This window comes from Stenella coeruleoalba (genome assembly GCF_951394435.1).
Source record: "Stenella coeruleoalba genome assembly, chromosome: 5".
NCBI classification, from domain to species: domain Eukaryota; kingdom Metazoa; phylum Chordata; class Mammalia; order Artiodactyla; family Delphinidae; genus Stenella; species Stenella coeruleoalba.
In genome coordinates this window covers 19163824-19184838 of record NC_137150.1, presented here as the reverse complement: position 1 = coordinate 19184838, position 21015 = coordinate 19163824, and the positions used below count along the sequence as shown (strand labels likewise).

General features: G+C 35.4%; 1 protein-coding gene across 2 annotated transcripts in view; it reads right to left on the bottom strand.

Annotated features, from left to right (window-relative positions):
* HLTF (helicase like transcription factor) overlaps positions 1–21015 on the bottom strand; it is a 60501-nt gene that overhangs the window by 17911 nt on the left and 21575 nt on the right. The window contains exons 8-17 of one of the 2 annotated variants that reach the window (XM_079921261.1): positions 18520–18615; positions 15183–15258; positions 13787–13877; positions 12111–12190; positions 11980–12024; positions 10835–10924; positions 8134–8231; positions 3852–3995; positions 2306–2444; positions 1526–1661 (exon numbers count right to left, since the gene is read on the bottom strand). In XM_079921261.1, the coding sequence (XP_079777387.1) occupies positions 1526–1661; positions 2306–2444; positions 3852–3995; positions 8134–8231; positions 10835–10924; positions 11980–12024; positions 12111–12190; positions 13787–13877; positions 15183–15258; positions 18520–18615 (995 nt within the window). The remainder of the gene's footprint in view (positions 1–1525; positions 1662–2305; positions 2445–3851; positions 3996–8133; positions 8232–10834; positions 10925–11979; positions 12025–12110; positions 12191–13786; positions 13878–15182; positions 15259–18519; positions 18616–21015) is intronic. The other variant, XM_079921262.1, reaches the window with a different exon arrangement.

Below are 21015 nucleotides of genomic sequence, written 5' to 3'. Positions count from 1 at the left end.
GAAATATAAATACAATTTCTTAAATCAGAATTTAACTAGTTGGTTCTGAGGAATCAAGTAGACAGTACTGCAAACTAGGTTAGTGGCTTTTGAATCTTTTTCACTGTAACCCACAGTAAGAAACATATTTTACTCCATCCATCAAACATACAAAAACACATATACGTATAACAGAAACAAACATTTCACAAAACAATACTGTGTGTGATGCACTCTGCTATTTTCCTAAATCTTCTACTCTATTTCATTTTCTTTAATGAACAGCTATAACGCTAGCTGCCATCTTTATGACTTCACAAAATGCTAATGAATCCTAAACCCTCTGTCTGAAAAGCACTGATCCAGGCAAAAAATTTGAACATTAGCCTAGTACCTTGCAAAACGGCTATCAGCACGTTGATATTTATGAGAAGTTGAGTTTTTATCTATCTCCACCAGAAACAACTTTCTGTCTTGTAAAACTCTTGTTACTGCCACTGTATTACCACATCATTCAGTTATCACTATATAAAGCTATACAACAGGGGTCCCCAACCCCCAGGCCATGGACCGGTACCTGTCCGTGGCCTGTTAGGAACCAGGCTGCACAGCAGGAGGTGGGCAGCAGATGAGCGAGCAAAGCTTCATCTGTATTTACAGCCGCTCCCCATCGCTCGCATTACCGCCTGAGCTCCGCCTCCTGTCAGATCAGCAGCGGCATTAGATTCTCATAGGAGCACGAACCCTACAGTGAACTGCGCATGTGAGGGATCTATGCTGCGTGCTCCTTATGAGAATCTAATGCCTGATGATCTGAGGTGGAGCTGAGGTGGTGTTGCTAGTGCTGAGGAGTGGCTGCAAATACAGAGTATCATTAGCAGAGAGGTGTGACTGCACAGAGACCACAGTAAATCGACTGCTTGCAGACTCATATCAAAACCCTATCAGTGAGTGGCAAGTAAAAACAAGCTCAGGGCTCCCACTGATTCTGCATTATGGTGAGTTGTATAATTATTTCAGTATATAGTACAATGTAATAATAATAGAAATAAAGTGCACAATAAATATAATGAGCTCGAATCATCCCAAAACCATCCCCCACCCCGCCCCCATCAGTGGAAAAACTGTCTTCCACGAACTGGTCCCTGGTGCCAAAAAGGTTGGGGACCACTGCTATACAAGATAAGTTATGAAAATTTAGTGCATATTGGATTCTCTGAGCATATAATGTTTTTCCTGTCACTACTTAATTTATTAATGGTGGTTTTGAGGGTAAGAGCAACACACGAAGACCATATAGCTCTGCCTTCACAGTTCTGACTAAAATCAGGGGAAAGGAGGGTTAACCTTTTAGTGGTAGGTAGAAATATTTATCCCCCCAAACAAGAATCATCAGATTTTTGACAGTCAAAGACATTAAGCCGTAAACACTTTTTGGAGAGGAAAGCCAACAGTCAGGTTAAAATAGTAATGAAAGTGGCAACGGCTTCAAGCTGCAAACAATTACTTGTAGCTAATATTAATCAGTTGTCCTGAAATTACTTACCTAAGTCCACCTTCATCTCCCATTGTGACAGGACGCTGTATTGTTCTATGCCACCATTCTCTATCAAGAAATGGTTTAAGTTTTAAGAAGGAAAGAAGAGACCACAAGTCTTTTAAAGAATTCTGAATTGGAGTGCCTAAAAAGAACAGAAAACTGTTATAACTCTATAGCCAGAATACACAACCAAAATATCCACCGGCCCAATCAACGGAGACAACACTTGAAAATGGGCACTTTGTGCTAAGCGCACCCACTAACTATTAAGTTGTGAGTATAATCCTTTGTTAAACATATACACAATCTCAACAGTCTGGCTCTGATTTTTAGCTCTCACTTGCCATACTAACAAAAAGACCACAGACCCCGTAAACTCAACTTTCTCCTTAACAAGAACATTTGCTTATTTGATTTTTAAATCAGCAGCACTAGCAAGAAGAAAAAAACTAATCTGAGTTTATATTCTCGTCCCCATCTTCCAGTACAGGTTCATGAGTAGCAAACAAGCTCCATGATGGGAAGTAGAGAAATCAAGATTCTAATTGGAGGATTAAAGTGTCTAGAGTTCCAAAGTTCAAAAATAAGTATAGTGACTGTCCCATAAATGAACTATAATTCAAATGTTGCTGTATCATGGGCAGCTATAAAAAAAAGTCAAAATGTTTTATTAAATGATTTCTATAATTGATTTTTGGGAGAGACTTTATATCCACTTGAAGTTTATAAAGTTACCTCGTAACTTACTTAACCATACATATTTGGGAATTCATTTTTTATCATTACCTGTCAATACCCATCTTCTTTCTGCCTCTAAATCAAGTACAGCTTTTGTCTGCTGAGCATTTGGATTTCGTATGGCATGTCCTTCATCCAGGATCACTCTTAGCCACCTTATGCTATGTAGTGGACTATCAGCTTTAGTCTGAAATAAATGTTTCATATGAATCAAAAACACAGGAAAGTAAAATAATACTTTATGTAATTTAATAAGTAATATGAGTTGTTATTCTTTAATATCATCACCTACTATGTGGTAGGTACTGCTTTAAGCACTACATATATTAAATTATTAAATGTTCACAAACTTATGAAGTATTATTACTCCTATTTTACAGATGAGAAAATTGAAGCACCAAGGTGTGACGTATGTTGCTCAAAGTACCACAGCTATGAAGTGCAGAGCTAGCATTCAAACCCAAGTAATCTAGCTCTCTGATGAGACCGTGGTTCAAAACACTGAGCTATTCTTATTCTGCCTCAGATTCAAACATATGATGATATAAAGATTGTCAGTAAAAAGAATTATTTGAATATAACATAATTACTTTTATGTAAAAGTTAATGTTCTTACCTAAAGACTAAAATTTTTATAGTAAAGTATTTTGGAAAACATTTTAACTTAACCGGAATTATAGGCAAACAACAATTAGAATTCTAAATGAACTGGGAAACAAATTTCAGATACAAAAAAGCTTATTTTTAAATTGAGATAAACAATTATCAAATCACTATGACAGAAAACAATATTCCAGAATATCAGAAAAAGTAAGAATTCATTTGCAAATTGCTATATACACTTAATTACAATTCAGATTTTAAAATTTAAGTGTTCTAAATATAAAATATTCCTAAATTATTATCTAAAGGAAGTCAAACCTTGTTCTTTTTTTTTTGTTTTTTGCAGAATATTCAAAAACAATTTTCTCTTGGGGGGACTAGAAAAGCAGAGCTGCAGCATCACCCTCCAAAAGGTGACCCCCAGTGCCAGCCCTCCACACCAGTACAGGAGGGCCAGGCAGCCCCACACCCCAGCAGATGAAGTCCCTGGGCTCAGCTGCTGGGCTGTGAGGACAGCCTGATGCTCAAGTTTCCCCATCTGTACAGTATGGCAAATCTGTGCACATAGTGTGGTAAATGCCGCACCTGAAGAAACCTGTGAAACTCCTGATTTAGAGATCCTTAATTTGGGGCTAGAACGCATGGATGGGATTTAGGGCACTCCTACCAGTTCCTGAAATTATATACAAAATTATGTGGATATGTATGCACATGAATGCTTCTGGAAAAAGCGACTAGAGCAGCACTGTCGAATAGGAATGTCATGCAAGCCACGTATGTCATATTAAATTTTCCAGCAGCTACACTTTAAAAAGTAACAAGATATAGGTAAAATAAATTTTAATAAAGTATTTTATTAAAAAAAATTTCCTATTTACTTCCTATATATATTAAGGGAAGAGTATAAAGCCTGAATTTTAGAACACTTTAGAAACCTGAAGCAATTACTTAAATTCAACTTCTGAAAATCTCTGAGTATCAACATACTTACTCCATAGTCATGAGTTAAAATATTATATGTAGTCAAAACAATGTCCTGTTTCGAAAGCAAGGCTGGGTCTCTAACACGATCAGGACCATAATAAACATAAAAATTCAAGTGCACATCTGATTTTATATGTTGTCCAAACTGGTCCTAAAAGAAAATTAGAAATATTTTAATAAGAAGTCGGTTAGTGTCAGGTTCAATATGTGTATAAAATGTACTGTTTTGGCAGTAGTGTCACAAATCAAACTACTAAAATTGCATAAAAACAAGTTTCATGCAATCTAAACTAAAACAACAACAATGATAATAACAATACTAGTTATTTTATTGCCAGGGAAACTGACATATATACAATAACAATACATTTTATAAATTTTGCCTGTCCCTACCAGTGGGCACCTGCTTCATTTTTAGAAGGAAAAAACAACCAAGCTTTTTTAAAACAGTAAGTTTTTTTTTAATTTAGTATTTTACAAAAAGGGTCTTTAATGCTTCCATTTAGTGACTTAATATTATCAAAATTAAACACTGAAAGAACAGTAGGCAATATTTTCAAGAATGTAGGTAGAGATTCAAGCACAGTATCTACTTTCATTCATTTATTATAGGCCTACTGTTTGCCAGGTATCAACCAGAAAGGTGGTGCAGCTAAAGAGAAAAACAAGACCTGGTCCCTGTCCTCCTTGACAACATGATCAGTTTTAAAAACGAGAATTTTTTGTCTGCTTTGGTTTTTTTAACTCAAGAAAACAGTAGATCTGGGAGATTCTGAGCAGGAAAAAAAAAAAAAGATTAGAAAGAGACAGAAGGTACTAAGGAGACACAGCTGGGAAACTATTAGATGAAAAATGAAAAAGATGATGAAGACCTATACCAGACTGGCAAAAGTAAGAACAGAATGGAAAGGACTGGTGTGAAAGACAGTGACTGATGGGACTTGAGAACTAATTAAATATGGGATATGAAGAAAAGGGAGAAGACAAAAGAAGACTCTGATACTTAACTACTAGAACTGTGTGATAAAGATACAGAGAAGTTTAAAAAAAGAAGGGAAAGCAGGCATAAAGATGAGAAAGAGATAATGAGTATTATTATTTTAGACATTTAAAATTTTTGGTCACCATAGAATATCTGACTAGAGAAACATACTCCAAAAATTTAAATACTGGCCTGTAATGCAGGTGTAGATACAGACTTTAAAGTTATCAGTAGACAGTACATGAAGCTACAGGAATGAATAAGATTTTCTAAGGAGAACAAATACAATGAGGAAACCAGGTTAGGGGAAGAGCCTGCAGAGAGCAATACTTAAAGAGCACAGCTTATGCTTCATTGGGAGATCAGACATGATGTCTGAGATATGATTTTAAATATTCCAGCAAAGAAAAAAATAAAGCAAATGTGGTAAACTTTTGATTCTTGAATCTAGATGACTAATGGAGATCTCATTACAAATTTTCATAATACAAAAAAAAAAAGCTTTAAGTGAAAAAAAGGCAGACTACATAGGAAGCATGGAAGGAAGAGGCAGAGAAAAACAGTGGTCAGAAAATTGGGATAGCAAACAAACTCTTGGGCAGGGGACCAAAGAATATCAAAGTTTCAAGAATGAATACAAGATCAATTTTTTTTTTTTTTGTGATATGCAGGCCTCTCACTGTTGTGGCCTCTCCTGTTGCGGAGCACAGGCCCTGGACGCGCAGGCTCAGCGGCCATGGCTCATGGGGCCAGCCGCTCTGTGGCATGTGGGATCTTCCTGGACTGGGGCACGAACCCATGTCCCCTACATCGGCAGTCGGACTCTCAACCACTGCACCACCAGGGAAGCCCCAAGATCAATTTTTTAATTTGTAGTTTATGTTCATTCCCTCTCTTTACCAAAAGGATTGAAGATTAACAAATAACACATAACAAAAAGTAATAAAAGGGAAACAAAGTCAGGGCAGAGGAAAAGAAAAAGGGAACTCACTGGACATGGCAACAATGAAGTCTTTGAAGCCCTTCAAAAAGAGTTTCTATGGAAGGTGGGAGCAAAAACCAGACTTACTGTGGGCTAAAGAGAGAATGAAATCTGAAACAGTTAAGGCAAAAATACAGAAAAGAGCATAAAACATGAAAGAGTAAAGGTGAAAATGCAGAGAATCTTATCAAGAAATCTGGTGGAAAATGAAAGGAGAAAGAGTACAGTAAGAGGAAACTGAATCAACGGGTTACCTTGAAATGAAACATAGTATCTGTGGAAAGATCAGACTTGACATAAAAGAAAATTAACTCTTTTGGAGAAAGAGAATTATAGTACTGAGTTTCTAGTCACTGTACTAGGTTGCGTGTGTGTGTGTGTCTGTGAGAATGAAACAGGTGTTATTATTTAATTTTCCATTGGGAGGATAAATAATCTGTCTGAATATCCAGAAAAATTATGTAGTGTAAGTGGGATTGGTATCTTCCTCCTTTAACTGGATTCTTTCCCATGTTTGAAGACAAAGAAGGGAAGATAAGGTACTTCTAGCTTGTTTATTACAGTGCTAGGTTATGTTACCGGGGGCTTGGAAGAGAGCAGCTTGTCAAGAAATTGCAAAATTCTAATTCTTATCCCTATATGCTCAACCATCACTCATTCCTTTCAAAGTCAGTTTTTCCATAACCTCAGTAGGCATGATTTTGCCAAGGTTTCCTTTCTTAAGTTTATATACTAAACTTTTGGGTTTTTTCCAAATATAAAATTATAATGACATACTGATTACCGATTTTAAAAATACATATCCATGGCCCCAAGCAGTTAAAAAGTCACTGTTCTTTTGTTTATACCTCCATTAATACTTGTAAACCTCACCCTGAAACTGCTATTCAAGTACCCATGTACTGTCTTTCCAGCAATGGACCACACATCAAAAGAAATAGCATAGCTTTGTTGGAATAAAAAAAAAAAAGAGCAAGAGAGAACTAAAACTCATCCTGGTCCTAAGAGGAAAAATGACACTAATGAGAAGACAGTGTAATTAAAAAAAATAATAAATACACCAAAAACTTATAATAAAAAGATAAGAGCCAAAGAAGGCAAAGCTACATAAAAGTCAAGAAGATATGAAAGAGGTCACAGAATTTGACAATTAGACAATAACTACTAATTTTTTCCAAGGAAATTTAGAGAACTGGTGGCAGAAGCCAAGTTACAATGAGCTAAGGAGTTAGTAAATAAAAGCATAAAGTGGAAATTAAACCCCAAGAGTTAAGACAGTGAATGCAGGAAGCGTAGCAACTTAAAGGTGAGACATAATCAAGAGAAAGTATTTAAAAATGTAAAAGATCTGACTATGTTTCATGAAAGAGCCAGTGGAGAGAGACTGAATAACCAGGCAAGGGGAAAAATAACACACAAAATGAAAAGGCAGAAAGAGATGGAATCTAATGTATAGACTAAGGTATCGCTCTTACAAAGAGTAGGACCTCTTCCACCTCTGAGATTAGAGGAGGAAAGGCCAGGAGAGATGCAGATAACCTTGGAGATGGCAAGAATGGAAGTTCACATCCAGTGGTCTTTTTGTTCACAGTGCTTCCAACAGAGTCATTATTTCATTATAACATGCAGCTTGAAGCTCAAACTGGAAAGGAAATAGAACCAAGCTGCTCCTACACGTAACACATAAAGAGGTTCCATTCCAATGCAATGTTTTAGAACAGAAAAGCAATCTGGAAGAAGAAGGAAAAAAAAAAGAAAGACGTAGCCTTAAAAGCATAGGCTCTAGAGTCAGAATGTTGGAGACTATATCCCAGCTCCATCAATTATTGGCTAGATGACCTTAGGCAAGTTACTTAATTTCTCTGTGTTTCAATTCGGTCACCTGGAAAATGAGAATAATAGTTGTGAAGATTAACTGAGAAAATCTATGAAAAGAGCTTAGGAAAAAACTGAGCACATAGGAGCTCACTGAATGTTATAAGCTGTTATAAAAACAAAAGTTATCATTAGTGGTGTTCTTAAAAAAGAGGTTCCAACAGTTCATAAATAAGGTGTGGTCTTAAATTATACACTCTGGGGGACAGAAATGGAAGAGGAAGAAGTACAAGCCAAATCTTATGACAGCAACTGACAATGTTTCTTTCTCTACTATAAATTTTCAAAGAAAAATAACTTCAATTCAGCAAATATAATCCCAATTCACTTAACAGTTACTTCAATTTAAATATAAAGTGCTGACCAAGCATATTTCTTGCAATGAAAGACTCTTTTTATAGTGTCAGACAAATACAAATTACATGTTTTTAAAGGGCTGTGAAGACTTACAATCCAGTTGCTTAACACAGAAAGTGGACAGATGATCAGTGTTGTTCTTGGTCTCTCTTCAGTATCAGTTTTCTTTGAACTCTCCACTGCAGATGCTCCTGAAAGAAGATACATACTTCAGCTGTTGTTTTTTTCCTCAAACATACACAAAGTCAATGAAGATATGACAAAAATGTGCCTCTATGAAGAGAAATTAGGAAGAATTAAAATGAAGGACTTCTGGGCTTCCCTGGTGGTGCAGTGGTTGAGAGTCTGCCTGCCGATGCCGGGGACACGGGTTCGTGCCCCGGTCCGGGAGGATCCCGCGTGCCACGGAGCGGCTGGGCCCGTGAGCCGTGGCCGCTGGGCCTGCGCGTCCGGAGCCTGTGCTCCGCAGCGGGAGAGGCCACAACAGTGAGAGGCCCGTGTACCGCAAAAAAAAAAAAAAATGAAAAGAAAAAGTATAGTACTGGCACAAAAATATACACATAAATCAAGGGAACAGGATAGAAAGCCCAGAAATAAACCCACACACTTATGATCAATTAATCTACAATAAAAAAAAAGGCAAGAATATACAATGGAGAAAAGACAATCTCTTCAATAAGTGGTGCTGGGAAAACTGGACAGCTACATGTTCAAGAATGCAAAAGTAAAACATTCTCTAACACCAAATACAAAAATAAACTCAAAATAGACTGAAGACTTAAATGTAAGACCAGATACTATGAAACGCCTAGAGGAAAACAGGCATAACACTCTTTGAAATAAATCACAGCAGTATTTTTTGGATCCATCTCCTAAAGTAAAGGAAATAAAAGCAAAAATAAACAAATGGGACCTAATTAAACTTAACAGCTTTTGCACAGCAAAGGAAACCATCAACAAAACAAAAAGACAACCTACTAAATGGGAGAATATATTTGCAAATGATATTACTGATAATGGACTAATATCCAACATACATAAACAGCTCATACAACTCAATATCAAAAACACAAACAACTCGATTAAAAAATGGGCAGAAGACCTGAATAGACATTTTTCCAAAAACGAAATGTAGATGGCCACAGGCACATGAAAACATGCTCAACATCGGTAATCATCAGGGAAATGCAAATCACAACAGCGAGATATCACCTCACACTTGTCAGACTGGCTATCATCAAAAAGAACACAAATAACAAATGTTGGTGAGGATGTAGAGAAAAGGGAACCCTCATATACTGTTAGTGAGAATGTAAATTGGTGCAGCCACTGTGGAAAACAGTATGGAAGTTTCTCAAAAAACTAAAAATAGAACTACCATATGACCCAGCAATTCCACTCTTGGGTATATATCCAGAAAAGATAAAAGCACTAATTCTAAGAAATACATGCAGCCCGAACGTTCACGGCAGCATTATTTACAACTGCCAAGATATGGAAGCAACCTAAGTGTCCATCAGCAGATGAAATGGATAAAGAAGATGTGGCATATACATACAATGGAATATTACCTGCTAAAAAGAATGAAATTTTGGGAATTCCCTGACGGTCCAGTGGTTAGGACTTAGCGCTTTAACTGCTGTGGCCCAGGTTCAATCCCTGATTGGGGAACTATGATCTCACAAGACAAGTGGTGTGGCCAAAAAAATTTTTTTAAATAAATAAAACAACTGTTTTCACACACACACAAAAAAGAACAAAATTTTGCCATCTGCAGCATCATGAATGGACTTGGAAGGCATTAGGCTAAGTGAAATAAGTCAGACAGAGAAGACAAATACTGTATATGATATCACTTATATGTGGAATCTAAAAAATACAACAAACTAGTGAATATAAAAAACAAGAAGCAAACTCACAGATGTAGAGAACTAGTGGTTACCAGTAGGGAGAAGGAATAGGGAAGGGGCAGTGTAGGAGTAGGGGAGTAAGAGGTACAAACTGTTAGGTGTAAGATAAGCTACAAGGATATACTGTACAACATGAGGAATATAGCCAATATTTTATAATAACTGTAAGTGGAGTATTACCTTTAAAAATTGTGAATCACTATATTGTACACCTATAACAGGTAATATTATACAGCAACTATACTTCAATTAAAAAAATTTTTTTACTTTTAATTATGTGTTTACTTGTTTATTTTATATTCCCCCCCCGAACATTAGACATAAGCTCTGTGAAAATAGACTTTTGTCTGCTGTATCTCCAACACGTAAAACAGAGGATACTAAGGTGCAGCGATATAATAACTTGTCCCAGATCACCTTAACCACAGTTCAATCTCTTTCTATTTCAAATATTCAGACTCTTAAGCACTGTCATTTCCCTATGAATTACAAAACACAAAGTAATAATAAAGATCACTTACATTTTTAATTGAAAAGCATATTCTTCTCATACCAAAAATAAATATAATAATTCTAATTAATCCAAATTAAATTAAGTTTTAAAGCAGCCATAAACTGCTCTGTGCCTTTATTAGAAAAAATATCTATGCTACTCAGATGAGTAAGGGACCTATTCCCATCATATTTTTTGACCTAACTAAAACAAACAGAATAGGAAAATACATCAAAGTGCACTTTTAAAAATGAGATTGTCTTTTTTCTTTTCTCTACTTTCTTAACTTCTTGTAATACGGTTTTATAACTTTTGTCATTTAAAATTTCTTTCTTTGAAAAACAGAAAAAACAAACCAAACAAAAGGTAAAAACCCAGCAGATTTACTTACTCTTTTTCAACATTTTCTTTTTGGTTGCAGGGGTAGATGAAGTAAGTGCACATGCAAACTCTGCATCTTCTTTAACCTTAGATGATCCTGCTGAAGTGAAAACCACAGAATCATTAAGATATTTGAAAACCAATTCTCTCCTGTACTTAAGTACAGGTACTTTCTAAGGATAGGAAATATAATACCACTTCCACACTTTCTTAAGAGCTTATATTACTAAATAAAAATAAAATAATTTCTAGTAACCAAAATTGCCTCTTTTGACACTATCTTTCCAGCTCAAAGAAGAAATGTAGTCATTCATGATTCACTGTTGCTTCTCTTGAGGAAAGATGTGAAAGTAGAAGCAGCCATATGCAAAGTGATTCAGCTCCCAGGTGGAAGGAGAATGTTTTCAATGAAACAGGTGTTTTAACTTTTAATGAAGATGCTGCCAAATTTTCAGATCAGTCAATGATGATGAGTTATCTTCCAAGTGCAATACAATTTCTTAACTTATTAGGAATACAACACGATCAGATTAAGAGAAAAACAAAGTAAACCGTATGTTTTAAAGATACAGGAGAAAGTAAAGATACTCACTGAATATTTGTAAATCTGTATAATGCTAAGTAACGGTAATAGTAGTACTATGCTGACAAGGCAGTCTCAGCCTACTTTTGTAACTACAATTTATACATATACAAAAAAGGTTTTATTGAAGTCATTTTATTAGTAGAGAGTACTTTGTTTTCTCTAAAGCTGGTTTAAATATATTCTCTTAAATTTTAATTTGAAACTGTTCTTTCAATTTGCTTCATTCATTTAACACCCTTGATAAGCATAAATAGTTCAAATGTAAAAAGCAGTCAAGTTTACGACCTATTACTAAAGAATTCCAAGCCAGACAGATACAAATCAGTGAGGTTTTACTTTAATAATCTTTAAGTGTAGGTTAGGGATACTGAGAAAAGGACTTTCCTGGTGGCACAGTGGTTAAGACTCCATGCTCCCAATGCAGGGGGCCCGGGTTCCATCTCTGCTTAAGGAACTACATCCCACATGCATGCCGCATCTAAGGAGCCCTCCTGCCACAACTAAGACCCAGCACAACCAAATAAATACATAAATATTTTTTTAAAAAGGGGATATTGAGATATACATACCTTTTTCTCTGATTTTAGTCTCTGACTGTGTATTTTTCAGTTTGCCTAAAACCAAAACCAAATATAACGTTGGTCACACTAGGAAATTAAAACACAGGACACATTATCAAATCAAACTCATTTCCTATTACCTTTCATTTTCTGTGGCAATTCATTTGTTTCACTTTCCTCTGAATCGCTGCTTTCAGTGTACTGTACCGCAGTTTTTCTCCTAAAATTAAGTATACACAAATTTTTTATCAATCCAAAACAAAACGGGATATAAAAACTTATGTTTAATAAATGTAATACAAATGTTTTTTGTCTTGCCCCGGTTTATTTTTTGAAAAAATATCAAGGGAAAAAAATTTTTATTTGACAAATGAAAGTCAAATTTGCTGAAAGCATTTTGCTTTCGTAGCCAGAAGCATTCACTATACAAAATGCAGTATCACTATCGTTAAAATAAGTTTGAGAAAGTAAACCATTCTAAGATAGTAATCCCTTCAACACTTTGTTCAGTATTTGGTAATTCAATTCAAACACTTACATTAAAACTAGAACAAAAAAGAAGTGACTCTGATTATCAAAGATAACCCTCCAATATAATGATATAGGCAGCTAAGGGGCAAAAATATAATTCTTTCACAGTGAAAATTTTTATAAATTCTGTGTAGAATTTATACAATATGTACAATATGGTGGTTAAGTGCCTAAGAACAATGGACTCTGGAGAGAGACTGCTTAGATTCAAATGTCCATTCCACCATGTATTTGCTATGTGACATTAGGCAAGCCACCTAATATTCTTCTAAGCTTCAGTTCCCTCACTTGGAAAACAGGAATAAAGATACAATCCACTTTGTAGGATAAAATGTGTTACCACATGCAAAGCCTCTAAAATAGTGCTTGTTGCACAGTAAGTATATATGTATTAGTTATAGTATGTGTGTTGGTGGTTGTTTTTCCCATGTCATCATTATTTCCACACCCTTTAATCTGATCTGGGCTATCTAACAGTGCCCTGTTACCAACGCTCATGGTCAGTTCAGAGTTATAAGATTTGATATCTAGATGAGAGAGAAACTCATGAGTCCTGGTTTTGTGCTCAGTTCAGACAGGTACTAAAGATAGAGAACAATTAACAAAGCCCCAGTTTTGAAATCTCTATTGGTGGAATAGCTAAGAGGGACTCAGATTTGAGGTCATGCCTGCAGATATTGATGGTGGACAATAAAACATAAAACCCAAGTATTTAGATCTACCTCAGAGAGTAAATAAAATTTATAAAGTTAACAGATTCAAATGGAGAGCAGAGGGGCATTATGTGTTTTATTCAAATTCTCCCTCCAGTCTACATTATTATAATACTCTCCATGAATAACTTTATCATGTCTTATTTCCACTAAAGGTAAAGTGAGAAAGAACTCAGATGAGCAAAGAATGCTTTTGTCAAACCATCCGACACATATACATCAGTTCTCAACTCCTCAAATTCATAAAGAAAATTCTTCTGAAGTCTTAACAAAAGCGAAACACCCAAGAGCTAGATCTCAGTTCCTATGTGAAAGAAATAGGAAAATAGTAGAAAGACAAGTGATTATTAAAAATTACCAATTCAGCTCTTTTATATATTAATTTTTTTTTCACCTATAAAATGAGAACGGTCTACCTGCCTAAGTCACAGTGACTTTAGCAGTTTCAAATTAAAGAACGTATTTGAAAGAACTTTGCAACTGAGATAACGGTCATAGCTCTCTCCCATATGTAAGAAAACGGAGAAAGAGTTTAAACATATTACATAAAATTAAACCATAACAGAGTTTACCTTTTGGGGCGGGAGCTAGAGAATTCTGACTTGGGATATTTATTCTTTCCCTTGTCATCTGAAATACTGGGTTCTCCACTACATCTAGATCCTTCCATTTCAAAAAAAAGGACAAATATACAGAGTATTAGTAAATTGTCTTAGACTAGCAGTATCCTTCTTAAAACCTTGGTTTTCCAACTCAATAGCTCAACTTTCTTAATATCGTCATTCCTATTCTTTCAATCAGCCAGCTGTACTCTCTACAGTTTCCTAATCTAGTATTTTCTCACTGAAAAGTACCTTCAATTTTTTTGTGCCCAGTCTTTCCCCTGTAGTCATCTAGCCAATCCCTACACTGGCTGAATTTCCTGCTATACCAAGGCAGCTAAGAGCTGCTGGAAAAAAAAAAAAAAGAACAATAAACAGTTGGTATTAGGGTTAGGGTCACCTTGTATCACTTAGCAACTCTTTTACCTATCACGTGTTCTCCCTACCCACTCACCTGGATGATCTATACTACACTGGATCCTCTGCCTAGATTTTAAACTCCTTTTACTCCCAGATGACCTACTTCACTTTACAAAAAAAATCAGATGTCATCTTCTATAAATTATCAATTTTCCTACCTTTTTATTCCCTCAATAATCTATATTTTTCCTCAACCTTACTTCCTTTCCTTCTCATGCTAACTCATGTACCTATTTTCTTGATCTCATTTCCTCCCACAGGCCACCAAATTATTCTCTCCATTGTATACAAAATCTTTTCCTATCCATGGATTTCCTTCTTAAACCACACCCCCCAAAAGCCCTCAATTCTGCCTCTCTCTCCATTTTTCTCCTATCTGAAACACAGCAAAATTCATAACAGCATACAGTTGTTATTAATAATTCTTCATCTACTAGTCTTATTTTAAAATATTTTCAGTCTTGCTCTAAGCAATCTTAAGAAATTAATTTTATGAAAGTCACCGACTGCTAAATCCAGCCACGTAACTGTTAAATCCACAGATCCCTTCTCATTTCTCCTCTGCCTAATTTGGCTCTAACCTATCTTTCTATTTTTATCTGCTGTTTATTCATACACATTCTTCTGTTATTCATTTACATTATAAATACCATAAACTACTCTGAGGTCCCAGAGCAATATACTCTGTGTTTTGTCTTGCTTTTAACCGCCCTTTCATGGGTTTTTTTTCCTCAACCAAAACTGCTTTTCCTCCTCTAATGTGCTACCAAGTCAATTCCATCATCGCATCGCTTCCTTGATGAAATTTTTCCTACCAGTCCTCATGAGATTCTTTAGAAAAAGAGATCTGAAATTTTTGTATAGTACTAAGCCAAAGCTGGAATTACGTCATTAAATTGGAAAAATCTAAATCAAACATGGGGTCATGTTCAAAATTAAAGTTTACCTTTGATTAGTCCATCTGCCTTTTCACTGGTATTGTTCCCTCCAAGTTTCATAGATTCATCGTAAACATTACATTCCTGGATGAAAAGGCATATTTCTTACATAGTACTGCCGTCAGTTTTAAGTAAACTTAAAAATGCATCCTATTTTATATTGCTTTACTTTACATAATAAAGACTACGTAAATTGCTACCCTATTCTGGAGCAGTGGAAGGAGCTGCATTAAGGAGAAAAATGTACAAATTGATGAAAAATTTTTTTCACAGGTATCTCAAAAAAGAAAACTAGTCTGTCTTAACCTTTTCAAAAGGAATACAAAAAGCAAACCTCAATTACAAATGGCATATTAGTTACTGTGAGAAACATTCACAAAATGGGATTTACTTTAGAATTAGAAGGAATTCTAAGACTACAAACTTTCAAACCAAGAGTCCCTAATAGATCTTTAATGAGGCTGCCATTGACATCCTTTTTTTCTGGAATTCCCAGAATGGGTAGATGAAATAGTCAGGTTTCAGAATGCCTCCTCCCTTACTCTATCAGGGATTTTCCCTGCCAACTCTGACTTTGTCCTTTTCCCTTCATGTGTTCTCCTTTGTTTCAAAGTGCAACTATGTGTACATGAGCACAAGAACTTCTATAAAAGTAAAATTTTATACTTCTCTGTGAAATATTTTCAACTGAGTCTAGTAGGGCAGGGTTCCTCTAATCTTACTTTTAATTCTAGACTTGATTCTGTAGGTAGGAATGACAAATAAAATTGGGTTTAATTAAATTAATTCTTCCAGTGTAAAAAGAAAGGTAGGGGCTTCCCTGACAGCCCAGTGGTTAAGGATCTGCCTGCCAATGGAGGGGACATGGGTTCGAGCCCTGGTCCAGGAAGACCCTACATGCCGGGGAGCAACTAAGCCCACGCGCCACAGCTACTGAAGCCTGTGCGCCTAGAGCCCGTGCTCCACAACAAGAGAAGCCACCGCAATGAGAAACCCACACGCTGCAAGGAAGAGTAGCCCCCGCTCGCCGCAACTAGAGCAAGCCCGCGCGCAGCAATGAAAACCCAAAGCAGCCAAAAATTAATAAATAAATAAATTTACAAAAAATAAAAAGAAAGGTAGGTCATATTGTGAAAGGTAGGTCATATTTTGAATCAAAACCTCAGAGTGGTGTTCAGGATTGGTTAGCAGGAGTACAATGTAATTTTTGCCTAGAATTAGGGCCAATAAAGGATATTTTATTTTAGTTTTTTAAAAAATAGAAATTTAAACATCTTACAAAATCTCATTAGAGTTTATGTTTTACTTAAAATGTGGTTGAAAAGAAAATCCATCCCCTTCCAATGGTATGAGTCTAAATAAATTTAAAATCCAAGATGTACCATTTTTAGAGATATGTAACTAGAAGTTATTTAGATAATTAACTTTTTAAAGCATTAGCTTCAAGAAACTGATGTTAAAAATGCCTTTCATGGCTTCCCTGGTGGCTCAGTGGTTAAGAATCTGCCTGCCAATGCAGGGGACATGGTTCGAGCCCTGGTCCGGGAAGATCCACCATGCTGTGGAGCAACTAATCCCGTGCACCAGAACTACTGAGCCTGCGCTCTAGAGCCCGCGAGCCACAACTACTGAAACCCGTGCGCCTAGAACCCGTGCTCCGCAACAAGAGAAGCCACTGCAATGAGAAGCCCGTACACTGCAACGAAGAGTAATCCCCTGCTCGGCGCAACTAAAGAAAGCCCGCACGCAGCAACGAAGACCCAACGCAGCCAAAAACAAATAAATAAATTTATTTTTTAAAAAAAAGGTTTGTCACTTAAAAAAAATATGCCTTTCATCATTCTACCCAGTCTTCAATAATCAGTACAATCATTTATATTATATTAAATAGTATGCAAAAGGTAATTCTAAAGTTTATCTACAAATAAAGGATGTCCTTTACATTATTCATTTCATATTAAATGACTCTTAGTAAGCCTTTTCTTCATAGAGTTCAAAGATATAAAGTCCAACCTATCAAATCATACTATGCTCCAATCTCATGAAATTTAATAACACTTCACCCTGTAAGCTTGGAATATCCAAATCCATCTGAAATAATGAAATTTCTGTTGCAATAAATGCTTAGCTGGAAATCACATTTTCAGCCTCAATTTCAACTAATATAGCAAACTAAATATCCTAAAACCTTCCTACTACATGTTAAATGCATGGCTGATCTTGGAGAAAAAGGGAAAGCCTTATTGATAATAATTTTTTAATTGGTAACTGACAATGAAGCTGTAAGTAGTCTTAGGTGCTATTCTTCAGTTTTAATAACTAAATGTAGAAAGGACAGACGTGGAAAGCACTGGACTATTCAGGGTAGGGAACTGAATCTTAGACATTAACAACAGAGTTAAACTCCCACTAAAAGTACAAAGAAGGAAATGCAACTAAGCGCAGAAATTAATAAAATAGAATCTTAATAAACAGTTGTAGGAGAGTGATATGCAGCATCTTTGAAAAGTAAAAAATAAGAAGAACAGTAGAGAAAAGTCCAAAAAAGAGATATTTTGCATACACCTTGCACCTAGTTACTTCCTACTTTAAGTTCTTTGGATTTTCAGCTGAGAATGAAGAACAACCATTTCATTCTTATAACATTTATTTTCCCTACAAAACTAATTCATTATTAATTCTTAGAAACTGAATATACATGTATTATGTGTATATATGCTATATATAAAAATATACACAAATTAAGCATCAGGAATAGTCACCCATTCTCTCATCATTAGGACATAATTATCACTATTAACATTTTGGCACACACAGTATGTGTGACTACACTTAGACGTATATAAATATGTATTTACAAAATGAAGACTCAAACTCTATACACAGAGGTGTACCTGGCCTTTTAACTAAAAAAGATCATGGAAGTATTCTTCAAAAATAGGACTTTGTAGTTGCATAATATTAAATTTTATGGTTGTATCATAATTTAACTGTTAACTTATTGACAGGTATTTCTTTTCTGCCTTTAAAATAATGCTGGGGAAATAGACTTGTATTTTTCTCTTTGGAAAAAATGCATTTCTGATAACTTCTTTAGTTTCTTTGAAATGGCATTGCTGAATCAAAGATTATAAACACTTTTAAGGCTTTTGATACACATTACCAAATTGCCTTCAAGAATGTAGCATAAACTTTCACTCTTACCAGCAACACACGAGAAAGGCCATTCATCATATCTCTAAAAACCAGATATTATCAATTTTCTGGCAATAATTTTTTTAATGACAAAATTAAAAGGTTTTACAATAAACCAGAGACTTTCGAAAAAACACACTAATACTTTACCTTCTTCAGCTGATTTTTCTTAATTCTTTCAATAGGAAGAGATTTGCCATCATGGAAGTTGGTAAGAATCACTGCAATGGCTGTCAGAGTTTTGCCCTTTAAAATGTTTTACAAAGAAAAATGGTCAGATTCTGAAACCCAGTTGACCAGACAACATTCCGAAACTAATATTTAAATCTAGTAAGAAAATATCAAACAGGATTCAGGGCCAGAGAAGTATGCTAATTATTATACTAAATAATATACATATTAGTGAAGTTATTTCATTCATTAAGTTAGTAAATGCTTTACCATGCCATATTACTAGGAGTATTAAATAATTTACTGTGTAAAATACTGTAAGCATCATTGAGAAACGTCATTTTATTTTTTTAATCCTTTTTTAATTGAGGTATAATTTTCATACAATGAAATTCACAGACTTAAAGTGTATGGTTTGAGAGGTTTGACAACTGTATACACTGGTGTAACCACCACACAATTAAGATACAGAAAAATTTTATCACCTAGAAGTTGCCCTGTATTCCTCTGCAGTCCATCTCCCCACCTCTGTACCAGACAACAGCTGATTTGTCTCTATCACTATATATTAATTTTGCCTGCCTTTGAACTGGATATAAATGGAATTACTCAATGTACTCTTTGTTTAGTTTCTTCTGCTCAATACAATTTTAGGCCCAGACCTGATTCAGAACATGTGGTGACATGAGCTGGTATAAGTTGTTCCTTAAGAAGAATGGAGTAATATAGAGAAATGCTTATTAGCAATTCATTGTGTTTTTTTATTGCTGAGTAATATTCCGTTGTATATGCATACATGGCACACTTATTTGTGCATTCACCTGTTGGTGGACCTTTAGATTGTTTCCAGTTTTTGACTACTATGAATTAAGCTGGAGCAGCTAGCAGTACAAGTATGTAAGTTTTCCATAAACGTATGTTTTTAGGGAAGTGTCACTTTATTGAATGACTGCCATTTAAATGTCACATTTAATCCTGAACTAATAACTTTATCACAAAACTACAACTACTTGCTTGCCATGTAATTCAGAGCTAACTTAAAATGATTAGTAATCCCAGTATGGACATAAGATAATTACTTTATTAAATTTCATTTAAAGATATTTCCAAGACTTAAAGACTATATACCTTACCAATAAAGCATACAGGACAAGATATTTCTTGTGCATTTTTTAAAAACAGAATCATGAAAATTTTCATTATTTTCCATAGCTGAATTTATAAATAGCAACATAGAAATAAACCTCTTTCAAGTTGAAAGCATTGTAAAGCAGCAGTTTTCAAAGTGTGGTGCACAGGTCCTAGGAGCTCCCCAGGACCCTTTCAGAAGTATGTGCAGTCAAAACTATTTTAATAATTCTACTAAGACCTTACTTGTGTTGATATCTGTAGTAATTCCACAGAAAGCAATGGTGGGTAAAACTGCTGCTGCCTTAGCATGACACAAAGCAGTTGGCACTACATTATACTAGTGGTCACTGTATTTTTAACCGCCACATACAGTTAAAAAAAAAAAAAAGACAAACCAAAGAAACAGTTTCACTTTAAGAATGCTCTTTACAAATGTTCTTGAGGGACTTCCCTGGTGGCGCAGTGGATATGACTCCACACTCCCAATGCTAGGGGCTGGTTTCAATTCCTGGTCAGGGAACTAGATCGCACATGCATGCCACAGCTAAGAGTTCGCATGCCACAATCAAGGAGCCTGCCTGCCGCAGCTAAGGAGTCCACCTGCTGCAACTAAGGAGCCTGCCTGCCACAACTAAGGAGCCCACATGCTGCAACTAAGGAGCCGGCACTTTGCAACTAAGAAGCCCACAAAAAGAATGTTCTTGATAAAGCAGTACACATTCATTTTACCAAATCTCACCTCTTAAGTATACACGTTTTAAATATTCTGTGTAAGAAGATGGCAAGTACACAAAATACTTCTTTTGCATACCAAAATATGAAGGTTATCTAGAGAAAAATCACTTGTGAGACTGAATTACAAGCCGAACTAGATACCATGCATCGTCACTTTCAAGTACCACCATTTTAACTTGAAAGAATGACTGATAACTAGTTATTCATGACTGAGTGGCAGACATTTTCTTGAAAAAAATGAATAAAATGAGCCTATCAACTCCAAAGGAAACAACTGACAGTGTTTGTTGTTAATGATAAAATTTGAGCTTTCAAGCAAAAATTATGTTAGAAAACTTGCATCCAACACTATGAGTAGAAAAGCTTCCCAAATGTAAATGCCTTTCTAATAAGATCAGCAGTAGTATCAATGAATGTAAATGTTTTTGCATTGTATAATGAAATGCATCAACATTTGGCAGATCTGTGTAACTCAGTGAACCAATATATTCCAAATGAGCAACACCTAATGCTAAAAACCATGCATGGGTAAAATATCCATTCAACGTGCAAGCTACACCAATGGATATTAATGAAACAAAGTATAAAAAGTTCATTGATATGATTTTT